The sequence below is a fragment of the Thermobia domestica genome, chromosome 8 (assembly GCF_964235325.1).
Source record: "Thermobia domestica chromosome 8, izTheDome1.hap1.1, whole genome shotgun sequence".
NCBI lineage: Eukaryota > Metazoa > Arthropoda > Insecta > Zygentoma > Lepismatidae > Thermobia > Thermobia domestica.
Window position 1 is genome coordinate 225,899,507 of NC_137461.1, and position 24,413 is coordinate 225,923,919.

The following is a 24,413-nucleotide window of genomic DNA, read 5'->3' on the forward strand; positions in this document are numbered from 1 at the left end:
ATGTTCTCTCTTTTATTGGTAATTGTTTTTCTTTTAATGTAACAGACAAATAAGTTGTTCATAGATAGAACAAGATTCTTATTTAAGTACACTGGCACGAAGTAAACATGTAATTTCTAAGCTATGAATTTCGTTTCCTCTTAATTAATTATTGGTTTAAATTTATGGATAGACAATCCTAATGGTTGGTAAATAATTTCGTTTCCGTGTGTTTCTTCTATGTGAGTAAAAATAGTAATAAAATAATAATCGCTTACTTCACTTTAGATCGTTTACCAGGCGGTCAAGCTCTCCCTATAAGAAAGGAATTCTGATTTTACAATTTAATTCATTGAAAAATTGCTGTAAATTAGCATGAATCATTCGGACAGGAATGGTGAAACAAAAAGTCAACGAAGATTTGCTTCGTCAAAGTGAAAAAAAATGTTAGCGTCTAATGGTGAGTAGATTAATATTTTGTTCCTTTTGTTAATTTTATCATTTGGTAGAAGAAAATTAGTTTCTTCCTTTTTCTTTCTTATGAGCTATGAAAGACCGATTTGCAGATGACTGAAGTTCGATCTCTTCTCGCCATTTCTCGTCCTGAACAAAAGAATCGTTTAGTTGTTCTCGATACAAATATGATTTATTTCGGAAAATAAATAGATGGTTTTCGACCTATTCTTGCATTAGCCAATTATGATACTTGTTCGAAAACGACAATACGTAAGTGGGTCGTTTTTGGTTCGGGAGTCTTAAATCTGTTTAAGTAATTATGATATTTTGTTTCTTTTTATCATTTGCATGTAGCTTCGTTTTACAGTATCTCTTATCATAACTGGATGTTTCCTTGCAACTTCTAGTGGAATGTATTTAACTTGAAGTCTGCTAAGGACCTTTGTTTGTATTGATGCATTACACAAGCTTGATTTTTATAAATTCCAATTTGTACAATGTCCTTGCGGCGAACGTTATGTTTAAACACATTTTGGCCATTATAATTGATTCTCTTGAACAAAAATGTTTAGAGAATTCTGAAGAGTTTACTTGACGACATCCACAATTCCAATGTCGCTGTGGTTGAAACTCGGACAAACTTTGAATTCAAAATCGTATATTTTTGCTAAATTGTAAAGTTTTTAGCCTTATGAAGGAGATGTTGACCAAGTTCAATATAGTGAAGAGCTCCGTATCGTAATATAATTTCTTCAACGAGAATTTTCTGAACTATGTCTACGGTGATTTTGACGCCCTTACCACAACTGTTGGACATCTCAGTTGCGACTACAATGAGTTTTGTTTTTCCGTGTCCTGTCGGAAATGGCTGTAACGTTTCAAATTGTAAGTTGACTCGAATAAAATCAATTGGATAGTGTAATAGTTTTGCTTGCGGGTTCTGTGGACATCGTTATTTTTTTTTAGTCTATACATGTCTAAATTTTATTAAAGGTCAAAAGGACTTCATGTTGAGCTTTCAGTGTTTGTTCAAGATGGTTTTATAAGTCAGTGAATCCTAAGTGTAGCGCTGTTGGACTTTTATGTATCACTTCTGACCACTGGTCGGCTAAAGTTCTAAGTACACCCAAAAGATAAAAATGCTCTAGTTCGAATGCTTGTCTGTGCAAAATAGTTATCCTTTAGATGAAAATATTTTTGTACAACTTAACGCAGATGTCTTAGTTGGTTTCAAATTTTTTAATACAGAGATAAAATCTGCATATGAGTGACTTTTCCACTGTTCTTCTGTTAAATTTGAAGTGTTGGGCTGTGTTCTGTTTGAAGAATAGAATCTTCTAGTGCATTAGAACGGAATTCATAAGCGTCCTTCGTCTCATTGAAAATATAGTCTTCTATTTCCTCCTTTTTGATAATTTCTCTTTGTCCAAGACACCCTATAATGCTAGATGGATGATTCTTTCGATTCGCGATACTAATATAAAGGTGGTAGTAGGATAGGAAGATCTACTTTGTGTGCTTTCCTACTTTATCTGTTTGTGTGTTGAGTTACATCAAGCATTTTTAGTCAACAAATAATTTAAATTTGCTATTTAGTATGAAAGAATGAAATTTTCGAAGAACATAGATGAGAGCATAATGTTCTTTTTGTCATATGGATGCTCGTTGTTCTGACTTAGTTAATAGATGACTTTAGTAAGAAACTATCTTCTCTATTCTTATTTAGGATTCATAACAAGAAATAGTCTTCCGATTTGTACTGATGAAACACCCGAATAAGCTCTAATTTCTAGGTTGCTGTCAAATTGATAAAGTGATAGTATAACAAAATATCTTTTAATTTCTCAAAACGTTGGTCCTATGTAGAATCCAAAAGGAATTTAGAATTTTTAGGAACAAGTAAATGAAATTGTTTAATTTTAGTTCACAACTTTCTGAATTCATAGATACTAGCAGAGGTAAAATAAACATTTCAAAGTACGTTTCGTAGTCATCTTTTTTTAAAAAATAATTTCGAATTTAAATGTCAATCTTTTTCGATATGCTGACATGTTCTTCTGTTACAATAAATGCTAGTGCAGCCAATTCATTGTGGAGCAAATGCATTTATTTGAGACTCACTCTTACAACAAGTTTTCTAAGACGTTAAAAGAAAAACTTCAAAATCCCAAATGCGTTGTTTCAGTCCTCTAATCGAATTACAGGTCCATCTGCAAAAGAAGTTATCTGGTAATTCCTATAAAAATCATTCTTGTTACAATTGATGATACTTCTGCCGACTGGAGTATTTCATTACACAGTGTAGAAATTCATGTGATTTTCTTCTGTATTTCACGTAGAAAGTCACATATTTAGAACTTTTTGGATAGAATAATATTTGTAAATACGATTGCGAGATCAACATTTGAAATTACATCCTTTGTTTTAGCGTGTGTAAGACGTAGATTGAAATGATATACTGAGATATGTCTTGCATGCGTTCCACTTTGGGATATTCAGGACAGTTAGAAAATCTGAGAAAGTCCGTTTCTTAACTCTAGGTAACAAAGAGGAGAATGAGATATCACTTCTTTCTTTAAATATCTTTGATCTTACATGCTGTTAAATCTGCTTTCCTATTTCTGGTGAAACTACTAGAATATTCGGAGAAGAACGATCATGAAACGTATCTATGAATATTCTAAAATATCCAGTATCCTCTGACGAATAACTAAAGGCGTTCAGTAGTTATACAACAAATTATATATAGCAGTTTTCTGGAATTCTGTGAAATTTGAGTTTCCGTGCAGCTGGTTAATTTTGTAAAATGTAGCTGTTTGTTTTATTGTACTTAATTTTATTGCTTCGTTCTATATGGAAATTTTCAGTTTTTTTTCTGAAAATCTGACTCTATTCGCATACATGTTATTTGTAGTGTTTATTCTAAGGTTATGCGATGGCTTTTCGGATTAGAAATTAATAATTTATGGTTATCATATTGTATTTGAAATGGCCAATGCCTCTAAGTGTTAGAGATGTAGAAACGTTTGAAAAGATGTGACGAAAAATAATTCTTCATCATGCTTTATTACTTCAAGAAGAAAGAAATGTGATTATGCACGAATAGTAATCTTCCTTGTTGTAGTATGTCTGCCGTAGCGTAGTGATGTATAGAATGGGCAATTTTCTGAGACATTTTCTTGGGTTTCTTTTTCTCCTTTCGAAAAATGGCCTGCCGTGGAATTCGATATACGAAAATCATGTTGTTTTTCTTATCAATTACCAATCCAAGAATCTACAAACTTAAAAATTATAACTAAAACTTTCAAACTAAATTTTCAAACTAAAAATTTTCAAAACAAACATTTCAAATTAAAATTTTTCAAAACAAAATTTGAAACTAATTTTTTTCAAAGAAAGAAATTTTAAACAAAAGTTGGAAATCAAAAATTTTTCAAACAAAATATTGAAACAGAAATTTTCAAAAAATTTTGAAGCTAAAATTTTCTGAAACAAAGTTTTGAAATTAAATGTTTTCAAACCTAAAATTTCAAACCAAAATTTAAAACTAAAATTTCCAAACAAAAATTTCGAAACTAAAATTTTAAAAACAACAGAATTTTGAACTGAAAAATTTTTCAATCAAAATTTCCAACAAAAATTTTCAAGTAGAAATATTCAAACAACATTTTGAAACGAAAGTTTTCCCAAACTATAATTTTTTAAACTTACACATTTCAAACAAAGAAATCAAAAAAATTCAACTAAAATGCACCAAAAAAACCGTTTCACGGTTAACTATCAAACTTTATCCGGTTTTTAACCATTCGATAAACATAAATGGTGTTCAATTCTTTGATCATATTTATCAGTAAGTGCAAAAATGTTCAACTAAAATGTCCAAACTAAAAATTGAAACCAAAAGTTTCGAACTAAAACTTTTCAAACAAAGATCTTTTCATTGCAAATTTCAAATAAATATTTGAAGTGTAATTGATAAAATGGTGAGTAAAACTTTTATACTGTAGGCAGCAAAGATTTGAAAGTGTTCAACCAATCAGATTGCACCTAAAATAATGATAAGCCAATCAGTTTGCATAAACAATAACTTTAACGGTAATTAACCAATCAGATTGCATCACCTTAGAGAGCGAGTTTTGTCCAAGTTCAATGTGTTGTTGCATATCAGGTATCATGTGTTAAAATATTGACTTTAGACTACGAGTCATAGCTACAAATCTAAAATTCAAAGTGTGAAATTGTTAAGGTTACCTTTCCGATTTCAAGTCCATAATTTAAAGCTCGAGGTACAAGTCAAGCAATCAGATTTCAGTAAAGACATCTTTCCACCAATGATCTTACACTATAAGCTGTGAATAAAGTTATAGTATTGTAGTGAAGTGTTGTTTCATAGCAATCGAGTATTGAATTTATCTTATTGAACGTTAAGCACAATACTCAAACGTCGCGCCTCATACTAAAATTCTCTTTATCACAATTCCCACATTTAAGGGAGGTAGATCTCCCAAAAAATTTTAAGGGAAATTCATCAATATACATAACTCTAAGAATTAATCATGTACTTAACCATATAATCATATGTTGTAGTTAGGTCTGATCTAAGAACATCAATTAGGACAATAACCTCCGGTTATTGTTTACCTTAGAAGAAAATAAGCAGAATCACCTGGTATCTAGAAACGTTTACCGAGTTTTTGTTATTTGGTAACTCCCAAATCTAGGGAGTTTCGTAACAAATTTTGAAAAGAAGCATTAAAGTATCCATGTCCTATAAAGGAAACGAATCCCTGTACACAACCATATATTTATATAACGTGTTAAACCTCATGAAGGTCAATAACATGAATCGAACACATTCCACTTGGTATAACGTATTGCTTATGTTTACATGTTGGTATTTTTTACCCATAGGCAGGGATAATAAGAGCAACAAAATGTGCAGAAATGTACGAATGGGTCCTAAAGAATGTTTATCAATTATTGTATTTTCATCATTCTCAAATTTAATGGATGGCTCTAAGTACCCTTCCCAAATTTTCAAAGGGATGCATCACTATACCGATGTCTTATAAAAGAGAATATACTTTTGTACACACTCATATAATCATATAAGTTAATAAAACCTCACGAAAGGAATGAATTGGGTGAATAACCTCCGAAATTTACATTTTTGTCAATTTTTACCCATGAAAAGGAAGGAAATGAACCACATTAATTTATAATGGTATTTCTTAACGCCCTACATTTTTAAATTGGGCTATTTAAAGTGATACATATTAATGTCCTATACTATTATATCGAATTTTTAATTTTGTCAATTTCTAAAATTTAAAGGGTGACGAAATGCACCCCTCCCAAATTTTCAAAGTGTATAAAAAAATAAGAAAGAGAATAGACACCTGTACACGTCCATATAATCATATAAGTTAATAAGACCTCATCAAAGGGAATAAATTGGGTCAATCGAACACTTTCCACGTGGTACAACGTATTACTTACGTTTATATTTTGGCAATTTTTTACCCATAAAAGGGAACGAGATGGACAACCCAAATTTATAGTGATACATATTGGGGTCCTGTACTATTATACCAAATTTTATTTATTAAATTTGACAATTTTCAAAATTTAAAGGGTGAGCCAAGGTACCCCTCCAAAATTTTCTAAAGGGTGTATCAATTTACGCATGCCTTATGAAAGGGAATGGACCTCTGTACACTCCCATATAACCATATGAGGTGAAAAAACCTAATCAAAGGTGATAATTTGCGTCAAACACCTTTGGAATTTGAATTTTTTGCAAATTGTTACCCATGAAAGGGAATCAGATGGACCTCCAAAACTTATAGAGTTACGTACTGGACTTAGGCTACCATACGATTTTTTTTTTTTTTTTGGATTTGCTAATTTCCAAAATTTAACGTTGATAGTGCTACTAACGCCTGCCAAAATTTAGGGTGTGGGCAAGGTATCCCGGCAAAATCTTGAGGGGTGGTCCAAGGTACCCCAAGGGCGTTGACCCCGGGCCAGGGACATAAACCTTTCATCTATGACATTACAACATTTTTGCTGACTCGGCTGTGTATACGGGGACCCCTATAACTGTCAGATAATATTTTGTGTTAATACGTGGAGATAAAATGTATGGACCTAAATTTTATCAGTTGATCTACAATTCTAACCCAAATATTGACCGAAAAACATTATTTTCTCAGTAATGTATAGCGTGCGGATTTTTAGTTAACGGTACGCTTCATTTCTTCTGTTGTATCTCACTTACATATGTGAAGAGAGTTTCATTACTAAATAAAGGGAACCGTGTGAACTGCAAATCTTCAGCAGGGTGTCTACTGAGTTTCAATTTCAAAATTCCAGTATATTTCCAGTATATTCAGTATAACTATCAGCAAAATTCCAGTATCTAGTATAATGATTTTTTAAAGTTCTTTGGGAATAATCACAGTCTTGATGATTTCAGGTTTGTAATTGTTTTACTATCAAAAGAATATTTCATTTTTAATAAATTTAGTTAGCCTTGATTTTTTTTAAATACATTTCTTAACGTTTTTAAAGGGCCTTCCGACTCCCTTCACAGCTCTCTAATCTACCCACTGCTTTAAATGCCTAACTACAAAATGTATACAACTCTTTCTTTGGAAAAAAATTACAATCTTAATGAATACATTTTTTTTCTAAGACTATTAAACAACTACAAAAAGGGTTTGTTGGCAAATGACCAGTTTCATGATTTTTCCAGTATGTGGATCAAAATTCCAGTATATTTCCAGTATTGCCAGTATCAAAATTAATTCCAGTATTTCCAGTATTTACAGTATCAGTAGATACCCTGTTCAGCTACTCTATCAAGAACCTCTCGACAGAATTATTCATGTGCAGCGAAATCTTGTGGTTGCAAATTTTGAACCGTTTGTAGGTGATAATGGTGAATGTGCTCATAGTGATGAATACGGCTAATATTGAGGGCACGTGCATTATCCCTAGTGATAGTGGAAGGATTGTCTTCAACACGTTGCAATTGTTCCTCCAATCTAATGGTGTGAATTATTCTGGGAACCCCAGACTTTTCGCTAAAAGAACACGAACGACTAGTTTCAAGCAAAGGACGTTCGAATCTTGTAAATATGGTGTGTGCAAATTGTCTTTATTGGGGCGTTCCTGCTACAGTTGCTTTCCTCTCATCCATTTTGCCCGGCTTCTCTGTATATGAGAAGCATATAAGTGTATTCATTATTTGTGTGAGGATACACCATTCGAAACTTGCATTTGATTCTTCATGCAAATCGACGCGTCTGTATAACAAACACTGACATGAAACATCTGATTCTGAGGCACTGTCTAAAGTAAAGTGTTGCCACAAGTGTAGTATCGTTTCCACTGTTACGTGCTTGGGAAGCAGCTCAAATTCCTAGGTGGTATTTGATGTAACTTCAGCTCAAACTAGTGAAATAGAGGAGAGACACCGACCTCGACAACGTTCGTCAAATGGACGAGCCAATGCTGCTTCTGTAAGTTTCATTCGCTTCCCTCCCCGTTCTTTGTTCACATACAGTACTTGAGTGTACAAACTGGGCTCAAATGCTTGTAATCGGTCTCGTCATAGTTTCTGTAAACTGGAACTATTACTCTTCTTTGTCTTCTTATTTTTCTGCCTATAATAATAATAATAATAATAATACAGTGAAACCTCTCTAAAGCGGACAGCCGTGGGGAATCAATAATTGTCCGCTATAGAGAGGTGTCCGCCTTAGAGAGGTTTTGATATTTTCTTACGTAAATTAGCAAAGAAGGTAATATGCAATTAGTAACAATATTTTTGGATGAATCATGTATTCGCGAATATTACCTGTGTTGTCCTCTGCTGTCCAATACTCTATGTTCGAGGCACTAGATGGAAAAATTATAGTTCTCTGCACTTTACACTTACGTTTTCAGTATGTCGCTTTAATTTGTGGATTAATTGCAGTTCAGTGATGTCTTTTTTGTGACAATATGCGTACTCGCGGGCAAAAACTACCGAACTTTTCTTCTGCTTGGTTAGATATTTCAGCAGTACAGTAGAATAACGTGTTATTCCAAACGGCGGGCAACTATCAATCACTTTTGTGTCTAAAACAGCTTGGGTGGGAGTGGAATGCAAGCAAAGAACATGAGAGTGTTGTTAAACAGAGACTCTTTGTCTGGATCATTGTGTAGACAGTTGAGGAGACAAAATGTCACAATGCTTTCTTGCTGACACATGTATGAATTACTAAAAATGAGTATTTTTTACAATACTTTTCAACTTATTTATAGAGAAAGTGTCCGTAATACGGAGGTAAATAATACCTACAAAGGACAGAAAAGACTGTCCGTGTCCGTACTAGAGAGTGTCCGTTTTAAAGAGATTTGAAAATATGTTTTATCCTATTACAGTGTTCGGGGATTACAAAATATGTCCGTTACGGGAGGTGTCCGCTTTATAGATGAGTCCGTTAGTAGAGGTTTCACTGTAATAATAATTAATAATAATAATAATAATAATAATAATAATAATAATAATAATAATAATAATAATAATAATAATAATAAATATTTTCGAAGTTTTACATAGGAAAACACCTGCAGAGCCACAGTGTTTCACGTCGTCGTTGTTGTTGTTTGTCATTCTTCAAAAGTAACATTACATGCACAAATGAACGTACAAAGCATCCGATCTCAAGCACATACCTTAATGTTTTCTTAGCTACTGAAAGTTTATTGCTCGTTTGTTATCTTTTGCTATTGTTTTTAGGGGAAGGGGTGAAACGTTCTCGGCCTGACAATGAAAGACCGCGAATTTCAGTTCAACAATGATTTTATTTTTCGATATAATCTCCCTTAACTTCAATACACTTGGTCCAGCGTTTCTCCAACATCAGTATTCCTTCCCGGAAGTGAGAGTCTGGAAATTTGTGAAAGTAGTAATCCACGACCCTCTTAACTTCTTCATTCGATCTGAACCGCTTCTCAGAAAGAAATTTCTCCACTTTTGGAAACAGATAGAAGTCCGATGGTGCCAAATCAGGAGAATATGGAGATAGCCGAGTTTAATCGTACCCCAAATCCAGCAGTTTTACCATCGCCAACGCACTCTTGTGTACAGGTGCGTTGTCCTGGTGAAAAATGATTTTCTTCTTCTTCAAGCCAGGCCCCTTCTCGCGAATTTTGGTATCCAGCTGGTCGAGAAGGTTGGTTGGAGTAATATTCGCCTGTAATTGTTTTAACTTTTGCAACGTAATCAATTAACAGGCCAAAACACGCTGGCCATGGCCTTTCCGACCGATACAATCGTCTTCGCTTTCTTCGGCTCTGCACCACCGGCTTCCACCCTCTGCTTGGACTGCTGTTTCACTCCTGACGTGTAGTGGTGAACCCATGTCTCATCCATTGTCACAAATCGCCGCACAAAATCGATCGGATCCCTTTTGAATCACTCTAACGATTGCAGTGAAAATCGTTTTCGCATTTGCTTTTGGTCGGCAGTCAGCAAATGCGGCACCCATCTTCCTCATAGCTTTCGCATCTCTAATCCTTTACGCAAGATGTTTCACACTCGTTCCTCCGATATCCCCACACTCTCAGCTATCTCACTCACCTTCACTCGCCTCTCGTCCAACAAGATATCAAGCACTTTTTCGATTCTTTCCGGTGTAGTTGCGGTTTTCGGCCTTTTTCCCGTGGGTCATTTTCGAGGGATGTGCGACCACGTTTAAATTAAGCTGTCCACCATTTAATGGTTGTCATGGAAGGAGCAGAGTAACGGTAAACTTTGTCAACTCATAGTGGTTAATCCATCAAAAACGAAAATTTTGATTACCGCACGATAATCAAGTTTATTCATTTTCACAACTAATACGCAAGACGTCTAACTACTTGGGAAAACAAGTTGACACTTATACGAACAACTGAAAAGCGTCCCCAGGCAAGAACAATAAAATCTTGCTGATTGGAAAAAAATGAAATGAAATCTTTGAGGTTTACGTCCCACGGTTATGCGAGTTAGGCTAAAGAAGACGGTGATGATGAGTAATGAATGAAATGGTGGAATGAGGAGAGTGGGAGGAAACGGGATAACCCCGAGAAAACCCACGCACACGGTGTTTGTCCACCACAAAGTTCACTTGGCGGGGGCTGGGATCTTGCTGACTGGAATGGCATCTCTGGGTGACGCCGAGAACTTTTCTCCCCGCCCTCGATAGTAAGCAACACGGAATTATCGTCGTCCTATATTTCATTCAGCAGTACCAAAGGACATTAAATATGCAATGACCTGACGCACTGTATCTTACAATATAATGTTAATTATGGTGCACAACACTGTCACTTCCGTGTCTCTGACGTTTCATGTATTCGTGGCATTTAGCACTTCCAAAGGTCAATAGTGCGTCACAATGGGCAATCCTTTACCGGTATTTCAGAAACGATGTCTCAGTTGCGTAAATGGTATTCTGAAAATTTATTCTGATCTGTTTGATGTCTATCCACAAACTGTGTAACATGTTGTCAGGGACATCCTTATACAGTATATAAACATCCTCCTTGTTTTGAAGTCGGTTACAAACTAGTCAAGTGTCAAAAGATCAAATTTTAAAGAGTTGACACTACGCAAATAAACCTGTTTAGTGAAAATTTGAAAATTTTCAAGTGTGTTAAATTTAATCGATTTTTGAAAAATCGCATTGTTTAAAAACCAATCACAAGAATAAAACGATATTAAACGTTTTTTTAGTAAGTATTATACTATATAACAAAGCCTATATCCAGAACCAAATAACCGTTAGAATTTTTTAAAACTTTAACTAGAAGAATACTCGTTCTTCACACGGGAAAATACGTTTCATTTTGGACGTAAATGGGTTAATTTGGATTTAAACTACACCGGAAGTATATATATATATATATATATATATATATATATATATATATATATATATATATATATATATATATATATATATATATATATATATATATATATATATACTTCCGGTGTAGTTTAAATCCAAATTAACCCATTTACGTCCAAAATGAAACGTATTTTCCCGTGTGAAGAACGAGTATTCTTTTAGTTAAAGTCTATATATATATCCTCCCCTCCTGCAAGTTTCGGGTCTGAATTTTGATTTAAGCGGCATCGGACGTGTCACTGTTCGTTTCAGCGACCCCGAACTTAGAACATTTTTTAAAGTTATGTGTGGGGTAGTAGGCGTAAATGTGCACTAAACTCAAAATTATTACCAAATTCCTACATTTTAAGTTATTTCTGTTTGAAACCGATATCTATAAAAATAACGTAGCTACAGCATTTATTGCAAACCTTTGTGAAGTACAAAATATTTTTATGCACCTATACAAAATTGGCACTCGAAAGAGAACTGACCATCCGAAAAATGTATGAATGTTTTCAACTCTGTAAATATATAACATCTCTGTGTAAAAATAATTAAATAATGATATTTTTTTTCTGCAATCTTTTAATCTGAGCATGGATGAGCTCAAATACATTTCTATCCCTAATAACTGTTCGTTTTACACTGATAAAAGTCATTCTTATTTGTAAAAGCCAAACGTCGCAGTGAGTCATCTTAATTCCGAATAATAAATAGTTACGTTAATAGACGTTGCTATCGGCGCCGATGTTTTCCTGTCTAACATTGACAGATGTCGCTTGCCTGCAAGAAACTTGCCAATTTCAAACTATTGAGAGGATTTAATAACAAAAGAAATATTGTATTGATTTAGTTTAATTATTTCAAAATATGAGAACAGCTAGAATTATATTTAGATTTCAGAATTAATTCTTTCATATTCTCTGTACCTTTACCCAAAACGAAATTGGCCTATGGTCTTGGACTTTTAATACACCCGGTATATTTCGGATATATAACTGCAAGTTAAAATGCCTTGTTTCAACTTAATTAAGTGAATAATGGAACGGAAAGGAAACGTGTTTTTCTGTTCCTTATTAGGGCAAGGGGTAGTCACTTTTAGGTTTTGGCATTAATATTTCCTTATCCTCATTTTGGTTAGTGAATAAACAAAAAAACAAACAAAAAAAAAACAGAAAGAAAGAAAAAACAATCTGTAAAAGATAGTAGTTTTTAATTAATAATGATTTTAACCTAAATTGTACGTGGCCGAACTCTCGTGCGCAACAACTAAGAAGGTAAATGTTATTTATCATTTATAACATTTAAAGTCGATGTTTAATTACTGATAGTAAATACTGTATTTGCTTTTGCTTATCACAGATTGGTCCTTAACGTGTACTTTGAATGTATTGTCTCTAGTACACAATAGCAAATGTTTAATGTAGCGTAGCTAAAATTGTATCAAATTACATACCTAAAACTTAATAAACTTTCAATGATGATGATGATGATGATGATGATATAATAATAATAATAATAATAAATAATAATAATAATAATAATAATAATAATAATAATAATAATAATAATAATAATAATAATAATAATAATAATAATAATAATAATAATAATAATAAAGGACAGATTAAAATATTCAGAATTATTGCTCATAGTGATATTAATACTGTTCTTATCAAAGATCGAAAAATACTTTTCCTGTGATAAAGAATTTCAAAAAATCGACAAATTGCTGTTATAAGATAAATATTACTGTGTTACCAAAAACATGAATGCAAGCTTCTAATATCTGATACATCATAAAGGTCAAGATGAGTAACAGGTTTAAATCATGCTATAGGGTGCTTGAAACTGGTAACCAGATAGTGATAGTTTTCTTTAAGAACTTCACGTAAAAAGGAACCATATTTTCGATACACTTAAGAAGCGAGTATTGATCGAATCCTTCTATACAGGTTCATAGAGTCTAAAACTGTGGAACAGTAGATCACTTCCGTAAAATGGGAAGTATATATTTTATTCTTAATGTAATGACACATCTCTGTTCATGCTTAAAATTGATTCCCAACAGTTTACAGTACTAGTTTCTACTCCTGTGTATTGAAAGTTCCCAGCGGAGAAACTTTCTGAAATTACAACTTGGAAGGTGTATTTACGAATGACTTCCGTTCTATGTGTACGACTTCATATTATTTTATGTTAACGTCCCATAAATATTCTCCTAATCCAAGGTAAACAGTGATATTGATAAAAAACGAAATGGTAGATTGAAGGAGTTATGAAGAACCAGAATAATAGCAATAAAACTTACACAGAGAGTGTATGTACACTACAAAGTTTCAATGCTGTGATCGAATCAGAGATCCCACACAACAGATATGACAGCTCTACAACAGAACCCCGTGGCAATTAGGATTTTATATATTCGACATATGGCAATTGAACAATGTCGAATAAAGCCACTGGATTGTAGATACGTATTGAAATACATGACTGTAGAAAAATACACTGATAAATTAATAAATAGGATAATGTATATTTACCTAATTTGAGTGAAGAAAATAGATTGCAAACACTCAAGAAGCTATAAACTTTGCGTGTTGTGTTGAAGGATTATTCTGAATACAGGCGCCTACGTAACACAAAAGGCAACAAATCTGCTTGCAGTAAAAGATAAATTCCAATAATACAAGTTTCCATTTTTTAAAGGTAATTGTCAGTTAAATATTATTCACAAAAAAGTATAATTAGAGAAAAATGTTTTTTTTTTATTTTTTTTTAAAGAAAAGTCTTGTAGATGATACTGTTATCTCTTACGGAAAATTATTCAAGGTTTTGTAACAGAAACGAGTTTCACAAAAGCAAAGTCATTGGATATAGAGTGGGTCATTGGATAACATACGCTAGATTATAGGTCTAATAAAGCTTGTTTACCACATAATGACTCAACCATATAAACTATTAGGCTATCAAATATCCCACAGCATAACTTAATCTGCATATTCCTACTTGTTTGCATGGTTGGGTTTTTGAATAGGAATTTGTTTAGGTGTGTAGATCGCCAAACAGTTAAATAAAACAAGCAATATACAGTTTTAGCATAAATATTTCATTCATTTTAAAAAGGCTATATTTTCAAAAGATTACACGTACACACATGAAAGATATATGAAAAGAACCACAAGTTTACACTCTCTACAAATGTTCAACATTTGCCCCTTTGGTGACATGACACAGGTCCAGACGATGTCTTTTTCCTTACCTTCCCTCCACTTTCGACAGGTACTAGTCTCGTACTATCACACTGCCCATGGGCGGCGATTAGGGGGGGGGCAAAGGGGGGCACTTTTTTGAAATGACTTGCCCCCCACTTTTTTGAAATGACCCATTAATAATATATAATTTCATTTGGAAATAATAAGTTTTTGTATGTATTAATGGTTCATAGAATAACAATTGTGCCATAAAATAGTTGCCGTCCCGTGAGTACGTATTGGTTGTCTTCCAGTTCAGTTAAGAAAGCTACAGGAATTGCGTTTTAATTACCACGAAAAATGGTCCAATAAATTAACCTATTGGAGCGCCATAATTCGAGTGTACTTTCATTGTTTTTACAAGGGCTCAATATGTTAATATGTTAGTCAGCCGCATTGGTACAAATTGAAATAACATTTCGTTAAAAAAAAAAAAAAAAAAAAAAAAAAAAACTTCACAACTTGTGAATCACAAGTTATTCTTTAATTGCACAAAAATCGAAAGTTCCTAAAATGTCTTTTCATCTTTCTAATACTAAGGAATATTTTACTTTAATTTTTTTGTTTTGAGTTTAACATCCCATTCAGCAGTGAGGCTATATGAAACGAAGGCCTACTGATTAAAGTGGAATGCGAATCACATAAGCCCACGCCAGGAATCGAACCCGGGTTTCCCACGCCAAATGTGCGGCAATGTTTGCAGTGTAATATCCGAGTTTAGGGGTGTACATATAGAATGTTGTATATACAATTAAATTTAGTGAATTCAACATAATTCTAGGTTTTAGGGTAATTTTGTATAACTTTAGTGATTCTAAGTATTGTTGAGTTTTGATGTACGTATTCCAAGAAAGTAAAAACTGTATGCAACGAACATGCTTCGGGAAGCTGCAAAAGTACTTCTTTAAATGTCGCAGCATATGCTTCTAGTATTTACTATCTTTCTAAGAGTAATAACATACATTTAATAGCATGTGTGGAATTAAAAATTTAAGTTGTTCATTAATCCCCGGTTTCAACGTAACTTTTGCAAAACAAGCCTCATTATTCATTACTATAATTATTTGATTGATATTATCCTTTCTGTTTATTTGTTTTGCAAATTTGTTATTAAATAGGCCTTTAATCTGATCACACAATTTTCCAGACAGAATTTTAAGATGTTCTTGAGCAAGGAATCAAATCTCTTCTTACAACTTCGTTGTTTAAGAGTAAAAAGGGCTAGTATCTACTTGCGTTGCCCTTGTCAATTTACTTAATAAAATATGAAACATGATATACGGTATTTTAACTGAAAAAGACAGTATCCTATTAGCTATACAACCTTTAGTCAAACAAAGTGTTACAAGCAACCAGGAAAACTAATATTGATATACAAATATTGAGATCATGCCTTGCCCCCCCACTTTTAACGTCCAACCGCCGCCACTGACACTGCCACACCCTATCGAAAAGGTAATGGACTCTACTGCCACCTGGAATACACAAGGCAAACTTGTTGAGTTTGTAGTTCCTTTCATGTATCTTTCGCGCGCGCGCGCGCGCGTGTGTGTGTGTGTGTGTGTGTGTGTGTGTGTGTGTGTGTGTGTGTGTGTGTGTGTGTGTAATATAGCCTTTTCAAAACGAATAAATCATTTATGCTAACCCTGTGTAGAAGAAATAACAGAAAAATCGAAAACAATTCCCAATTAATTGTTAACGATTCAAACAAGATATTTTACATTAGACAAAAAAATTTTAACTTACAATATTGTGTAGACGTATAGATACATAGGATTTTTTATGAATAAAAATTGAAAGAAACCTTAAATAGGGTACAAAGATTAATTTTAATAAGGATAAATAATATTATCAAAACAATACGAATTTAAACATACAGAGAACCAATACATTTACAAATACTTTCAAAATGTAAACATTTATTAAGAATGAAGAACAGGCAAAAGTAATGGAAATTACAAGACAAATTCTACAGAGATTGCGACATGGAGAAAATAATAAGATCAAAATGGTAAAATGAATGATCTAATTCCCATACAGGAGAAATATCATTCCAAATCCAAAATGCAGGACATATGGGAAATATAAGCACAGAATTAATGGAATATATTTCAGGTCTTGAACTATTTAAAATGCACCTAAAGAGAGTAAACATAATTGATGATGATAAATGCACGTGCGAAGTTCAACGCTTCAGATCACGTGTTTCGCTAATGTGATATAATATATGTACAGGGGAAGAAGGGGTGGGCCAATCACAGAAAACTTACTGACGTCGATGGCCGTATGAGAGAATGTACAAAATTTTCATAACATTCGAATGTCTACATTTAATAGAGAAACTCATTCAGCGTACACTAACATCACAGGAACACAAGAACTGTTATGACGGTAACCAAAATATTTATTTACTAAAGGCAGAAAAGAGTTATTTTCCGTTTTAGTGGATAATTTGATTCTTCATTTTGTCAACTAGTCTGTGAGTGTTCCGTGGTACACTGGATGTCCCAACGCGGAAGATATTTCCAAGGTGAACATCAATTATCCAGGAAATATTTTCAATTCAGTTTAAGATTATGTAAGAAGTGGCCGGATGAAAGGAATCAGTGGGCTGGGACTGGCCCGGGCCCCGTCTGTTTCACATGGTTGTTCTAATGTATAGTATAGATCAGGGATGCAAATAAGCAACAAAATTTTACTAGCCCAAGAAAAATGCTACTAGTCAACATTCCACATCCCAATCGTGACCTTTATACGTTTAGAAGCTCGCCCACACCGATGAACCACTCGCCCCAGGCGAGTGATCGTTTGCATTCCTCGTATAGAAAGTGTACTGCTTGTGTTTTGTTATATTATTTAATAAGTTTTATTTTAAGAAGAGAAAACGGGCATATTTCCCAAAACGGAAAATGAAATAAAATATAAATTTTTAAATCCTATATCAGATAACAACAAGAAATCTGAGGGTCCAATTTTCTTACCGCAAAAAGGAAAGAATCCTAAATCTTTGTTAGAGGTTAAAATCACACAGGAGAAGAAATGCGTAAACAAACAAACAAAAAAGTGAGAACACAAACCAAACCAAGTATGTTTATGAAGGTTTTATTAATCTTTCTTTTGTTTTCTTTACAGGTTTGTGATTTTGTGTCTGTGTATTGTGTACTCTCTAATAAATATAAATGAATAAGTAAATGAATAAGGGGCATGGCTTATACTATTAGGTGTCATGCAATAACATATAAGCCTCGCCTTACCCTGATCTGAGGTTAAATAAAAGAGGGGAGATCTAGGAAAAACTAAAATAAAATAAATCAGTACCTGGAGAGATAGAACAAGGCAGTCTAGTCTGCCATAAATAAGACCTTATGAAAAGGCAAAGGCAGAAGGAAGTAGTGGCCAAAAAGAAAGAAAAAAGTCGTTATCTGTTCTTATTATTCTACTAGAACTCAAGAAGTGATTGAAATGCACTGCAATTTAAGGTTTCAAAATTGATCCTAAAGGAGTGATATACAGCGAGAAATGATTACTTTTTGCATGAATTTAGTGTACCAATTAATGTTACTCACGAGGCGAGAAGGTACATTTTAAAATTCCAGGCGAAGCAAAACATTTCTTTATTCTCGTGCAAGTCTTAACCAGTTCAGCAAAGTCTTAGATGTCAAACATTGCCCCGCTGTGTTACATGATCCATAGTATAAAACAATAAATCGCTAACTTGATTGTACAAACGAAATTAAGAGCATTTGTCAACGTTTAGAGAGACATACGCCATTCCACAACATTCCACGATATACTTAAACAATAAATATGATTTAAATGTTGTTATATTACGCCCATTGTGGACTTCTCGTAGCACAGTACTGTTATAATCACTTGTAAATAAAATTAGGGAGAACATATTGCGCATAAGTGTACAAAATGAGACGAGAGAAATTCGAAACGAGACGAGATTATCTATCCGAAAATCGAGATGAGAGGATATTTTTAGGGAATCGAGGCAGGACGAAAATTAAACAAAAAGAAATTACGAGACGAAACAATAAAACCTCATTTCTCGTCCCGTCTTATTTCATTAGCAACACTAGTGCTGATAATAGGTTCCGCGTCCGTCGTTTAGTTTTATTGAAACCGGCATAAATTTACTATTTCCATTTTCAATATTAATTGCAATAGACTTATCTTGAGCAGTAATAACTGTACTATAAACAAAATTGATTCAAGTCCGTTACAACTTTCGATTCAATATTGATCTTCATAAAGTAAAAGCGACAGTAAATAGCGAGAAATAGATTTCGATAATTATTATCCAAAAAATGTGTTTAATCTTGTCTATAACGGGAAGCAGGAGAAATCTAAAATTTCCACTTTGAATATTCATAAAAAAAAAGAACAGTATGAGATGGTAAGATTTTTTTTCATGGATTCAGTCTGATTCATCTAAGAACAGGTGCTATTTCTGACCTTTACTCTCGCTTGAATCCGGAAGAGTTAAAAATACACGTGTTTTGCTTTCAATGTTCATCTCCTTAAGCTGCTCTTACATTGCGGCTACAATTTGCCGTTGCCGCTCGTGGCAGTTTGCTGCGTGAGAAGTGTACCCTTTCATATTACGCGACGTTTAGCCGCAGATGAAAAATATGCGAGCAGGGTTGTTGTGCTTCTGAAGAAACAAAACCCTGTGCCTCTTGTGTTGTGGTGGTTGCAAAGGACACAAGCAAAAAGTTTGTTCTACTCGCCTTGTTGACAGAAAGACAAAAAAAAAAAACATATGGGTTCACTTTTTTTTTGTAGATAAGTGGTATTTTGAAGGAGATTTTTCTATACTGTTTCCACAATTGATAGACTTGAACAAACTAGCGGACAGGTTCTGGATATTTAAAATACCATTCTGGATATTTAAAATACTATCCCGATATTCCCCGATGTTGTGACTGGGAAAACCAGGATAAAGTCCTTTCACGATAGTCGGTGGCTAAAATCTATCCCAGAATCCAAAATCAACACTCAACCACTGAACCCAAGACTGGTCTGTAGGCATTATTATTATTATTATTATTATTATTATTATTATTATTATTATTATTATTATTATTATTATTGACTCAACTCTCTTTAAAGCACTACTCTAGTGCCTGAATTCAAAGGACTATTCAAGAAATTACAACCATAGAAGTACGGTATAATTATCAAATATTACATAATTAACTCTCTTGCTTTCCTAAGGTGAACTATAGTATTCCTAAGCTGCACTATAGTATTATTACTAAAATTCGGATTACGAATTTTTATGTTAAAAGATATATATAGCAAAATAGTACATAAATATATAGCAAAAGGCTGTAAAATATGTAATATTGTTGAAATATCTGATAGTATATATTTCATTTTTGGGGCACCAGAAATTTAAAGAATTATAAGCTCATTTGCTCAGCGCTGAACGCACATTCATCCCAATCTTCGACTTCATAGAAAAAAATAATTTGTAGTGATTTAGACTCTTTTTAATCAAGGACCTATGGATTCGACACTTCGGTAGTATTGGTCGTTTTCGATTATTTTTACGTGTGGGTGCGATTATTTTTACATATTGTATGTAACAAGTTTGGTTAAAAGCACTTCAGGTGTCCTAGGCTAGAACATAAAAACATACACAAACACACTCCACACACACAGAGACATACACACACACACACACACACACACATATATATATATATATATATATATATATATATATATATATATATATATATATATATATATATATATATATATGGGGGGTGTATGTGTATGTGTATGTTTTTATGTTCTAGCCTAGGACATCTGAAGTGCTTTTAACCAAACTTCAGTGTATATATGTTAGTGTGTATGTGTTATTGCTTCACTGACGTTGTACAGAAAGTATGCAAATTTGACAGACTGTATACAAAGATCCCGTTCATTTTAAGCCATGTAGGTGATCTTTTCGTCTTTCAATCTCATGACCCTTGGCTGGGGTTTGCACCCTCTTAGTTCTCTTGTTACTCCAATTTAAGCCCCCCGGGTCGAAAACGACCCACCTACGTATCGATTTTTATTGCTAAAGCTTATATATTTGCCCCTCGGGTCGTTTTCGATCCAGTGTCATAATTAGCCAATGGGGAGATCAGCAACAAGAAATGACACTAAATTCACAAAGAATAGGTCGAAAACTATCCATTTTCCAAAACAAATCAAAATACAAAACAAAAAAGATAAAAGCACATATGGGTTCATGTGATTTCTTTACTTGCAGATCCTGATTCAACTTCACCACTTCCAGTATTGCACAATATGACACATGGACGATGGCAAATTTGGTTAAGAAAATTTAGAGAAATGCCCCTCCTCTTGATGCTCTAGGCACATGATTTTTCTTAATGGTTAACCCAACCCTGCCTGCGATTATGATGCCCACACAATGACCAATATTGGTTTTCAGAATAATTTTGTTTGTTTTAATCACAATAAAATTAATTTACACAATCATTACATGGTGAATCCTTGGTGGACGAACATCCGCAAGACTTCAATATATTTTACCAATCCATTGTTGATGTTGATTTGTTCGTTGTGAAACGAGGACTATTTTTAGAATAGAATTGTTTGTACCATCTCCGATGTTGAACTATTTTCTGTTCATTTTTGAGCAGCAGTGGTTTTTCAATGTACTTCTTGTGATTAAAAATCATTATGTCTCGTTCAACCTAAAAATACAAAGGAAGTGTTGATACATTATATTGAAGTGTTTCGAACAATTATAACATATTATATGTAAATGTGTTATAAAATGTGCGCATATATGGAAGAAAGATTATTTTGAATTCTTAGGTTTCTTTAAATAAGTAGTCATTGTAGCATTAGGATTTCTTACAAATAGCTGGTATTTTTCAACCTTCAACATTGTGTCAGATGCCTGATTCAAAGTACTATATTCACTGTATTTTTTATGAATGCCTAATAGTTGAAATCTGTTCTGATACGTCATATCAACCCTAGGTTTCTGTTTAAACTACTAACGAATACAAATAATGGAAATGATCGAACCTATTGCAGTACACTGTTAGTGTCAATAAACACTGTCACTGGTCATTGTCAATGCGATAGGATTTTTTTTTTTTTTAAGAAAAATTAGTACCGTATAGAATATGTCCAGAGTGACTTTCATCAACTTGAATACTTCCACATCAGGTTACGAGGTATTAATTGGAAATATCACTGAGGTGATTTCGATTGTTCTACCAGCAAATGTATTATGTACCGAAAACGTCGCTTATTGCATCTTTATGGTTATGAAGTGTGATAATTATTTGCATATGCTTCACATTTGAGAAACTGTATTTAGAATTAAAGATAGAACAGTAGAGGAACATTCCTCTTCAAAAAAAAAAAAAAAAAAAAAAAAAAAGTTCTTAATAGATATTACTTCAAAATAATAATGACTTATGAATAACATTCTCTCGTAAATAGTTCAAGAATTTTCACTGGTGTTTGAGTATGAATTGTTTATCTCGTTTTAAAATTCATACAAACTCTTGAAAGACAACCTTAGGGGTGTGCAGAAAATTAAATATCTATTATGAAGAAGGGTAAATACATACATATCTGACGTGCTACACCATTTAAGCTATGAAGTCATTTTTCTACATTATTATGTCAAGAAAAGAGAATGATTTTGTTTATGATTTGCAAAACAATGCATCATTTGTGATCTTACTATACGAAGTTATGCTTATATAATTTCCAGAAAAGCTAATTTACGTATTGTTATAAAAATTGATAAACCCCAACTGTATAACGTTGTTTTATATAATCGAAAAAATATATTTATTAAGTGAAATCCCGATGCTAAATGTAAATTTCTTAACTTTTAAATAAATATACTCTCTAAATATTAATTGTCTATTGCATGTGATGGAATTTCATTTACTTTTGTGTTCCGTAAATATCATAAACTTACCTTTTAATGTTAAAATTTAGACAATTTCAGATTTTTCATATGTAATATCATTTAAATATTTTTATAATTTTAGAATGTCACAAATCTTTGGTATATCTTTATACTAATTAATCTTAGCACAGTGTTCATTCAATTAACACTTAGAGTTCTTAACATGTTTTAGTAAATTATTTATAAAATGCAGTATTAACAAAGATTTTCAAATTTGAATCCCGTAATATTCTGTAATTTATGATGTATCTGAATAGTTTCGGTTTGTTGTTTTCATTGGTTCAAGTAAGACGTGAGTAACTAATTATGATGAATATCCAAGACAAGATTTTTTTAAAGAATCATATCGTAATTGATAATACCAGAAGCGTTTACAAAATTAATAATTATTATATCGACATGATTACTATTATGTATAACTTCATGAAGAAATTGAACAAAATATAACAATATAATTTTTGTTGACTATATTCATAACTATACTCAGTATCATTAACTATATTCATAACTATAAAATCTAAAGTTTTAGAATTAGAGTTCTTTGTGTTATTTAAAGAGTACATGTTATGTAAGCATAAAAATAAAAAAGCGTCTACAGCTTGCACCTGAACTCAAAAGATCATAATCTGTACCACCAATGAAAGACATATTAAAGTCACCAGTCAGCAAAATATTATTACCAATGACGAAAAGTATAAAAATATTTTCTTCAAATATTTTGTAGAAATTTGTGTAATGACATAAAAGAAACGAGGTATAAAATATACAGTTACTATAAAATATTGCGCTATGTGTATTTATCATAATATAGATTCTAAAGATGATTTTTATTGTAATGCTTGTTGTTACCAAAATGACTTTTAATTGTTATAAATAATCTATCACCTCTTTCCTTCAACCTATCCTGTCACAGTATTTTCCATGAAGCGTGAAACAGTTCTGAATCAATAGCGTCATATTGAATACGAATTTTTATATTAATACGCATACGTATATCAAAATCACGTTATAAAATGCTTAAATATAAATCACAAGTTTTCTTTCTTAAATTCTTATCACTTTGAATATTATATTCTAGTTAACTTACTTATCATGTTCGTATACATTATCTTTACATATGTTTAAACTTTTCCCCACGTTCTTGGCTTATGACAATGCTATGTCATCTTCCAAAGTTTCAAGCGGAATTATTATTTCTTTGTTTACATTTTCCTCAGAAAACATTCTGTATTATCGTGCCATAAATTAGCACAATCTTGTCATTTTTCAGTTTCGTAGCGTGTCCAAAATTCCTTTTTTGCTACTGCTTCTCTTTAAAATGTAACATTTTCAAACCTATACGTAACCTAAAGCCATTAAAACAACTAAATACTAAATCTATTAGTATTTAGCTCTGCTATAAAGACTTTAGGGTGTAAAGTAAATGTATATGATCTGTTTTCTTGTAGGTAAAAACTGAAAGCCTTTTAGAAAATGTAGATGGCCAGGAGTAAGTTTGATGACAGCAAGCGTATTCATAATTATTGTTCTGCACAAGTGAATATTTTTAGTTAACTCTCGTATAGTGTTACACACACGCCTCAAAAGCTATCTTAATAAGTCTGTGTACAGTAGAAATAAGGAATCGCGCACGCAGAGAAAATGTCAGATTTGAAGATAGGTTAATTTTCATTCTCAAGTTCTATTATTTCATTATTATTATTATTATTGAGTTATTGGGATCCGAAGAACACGAGCTCCCGCTGGGTATCGAATCCGGGTCTACCGTTCCAAAGACGCCTACGCTACCTGCTTAGTCACGGGGGAACCTCCTTTTGTTTCTGGAGG

The 24,413-nt window shown here is 32.9% G+C and overlaps 2 protein-coding genes across 2 annotated transcripts in view; one reads left to right on the forward strand and one right to left on the reverse strand.

Moving 5' to 3' along the window:
• LOC145692482 (uncharacterized) overlaps window positions 1–24,413 on the forward strand; it is a 617,057-nt gene that overhangs the window by 238,781 nt on the left and 353,863 nt on the right. The gene's annotated exons all lie outside the window — the stretch shown is intronic.
• LOC145691506 (cholesterol 7-desaturase nvd-like) overlaps window positions 21,056–24,413 on the reverse strand; it is a 49,175-nt gene continuing 45,817 nt past the window's right edge. Inside the window, exon 7 of the mRNA XM_081766915.1 lies at window positions 21,056–21,342. Within this exon, the coding sequence (XP_081623041.1) occupies window positions 21,175–21,342 (168 nt within the window). The 3' untranslated portion in view covers window positions 21,056–21,174. The remainder of the gene's footprint in view (window positions 21,343–24,413) is intronic.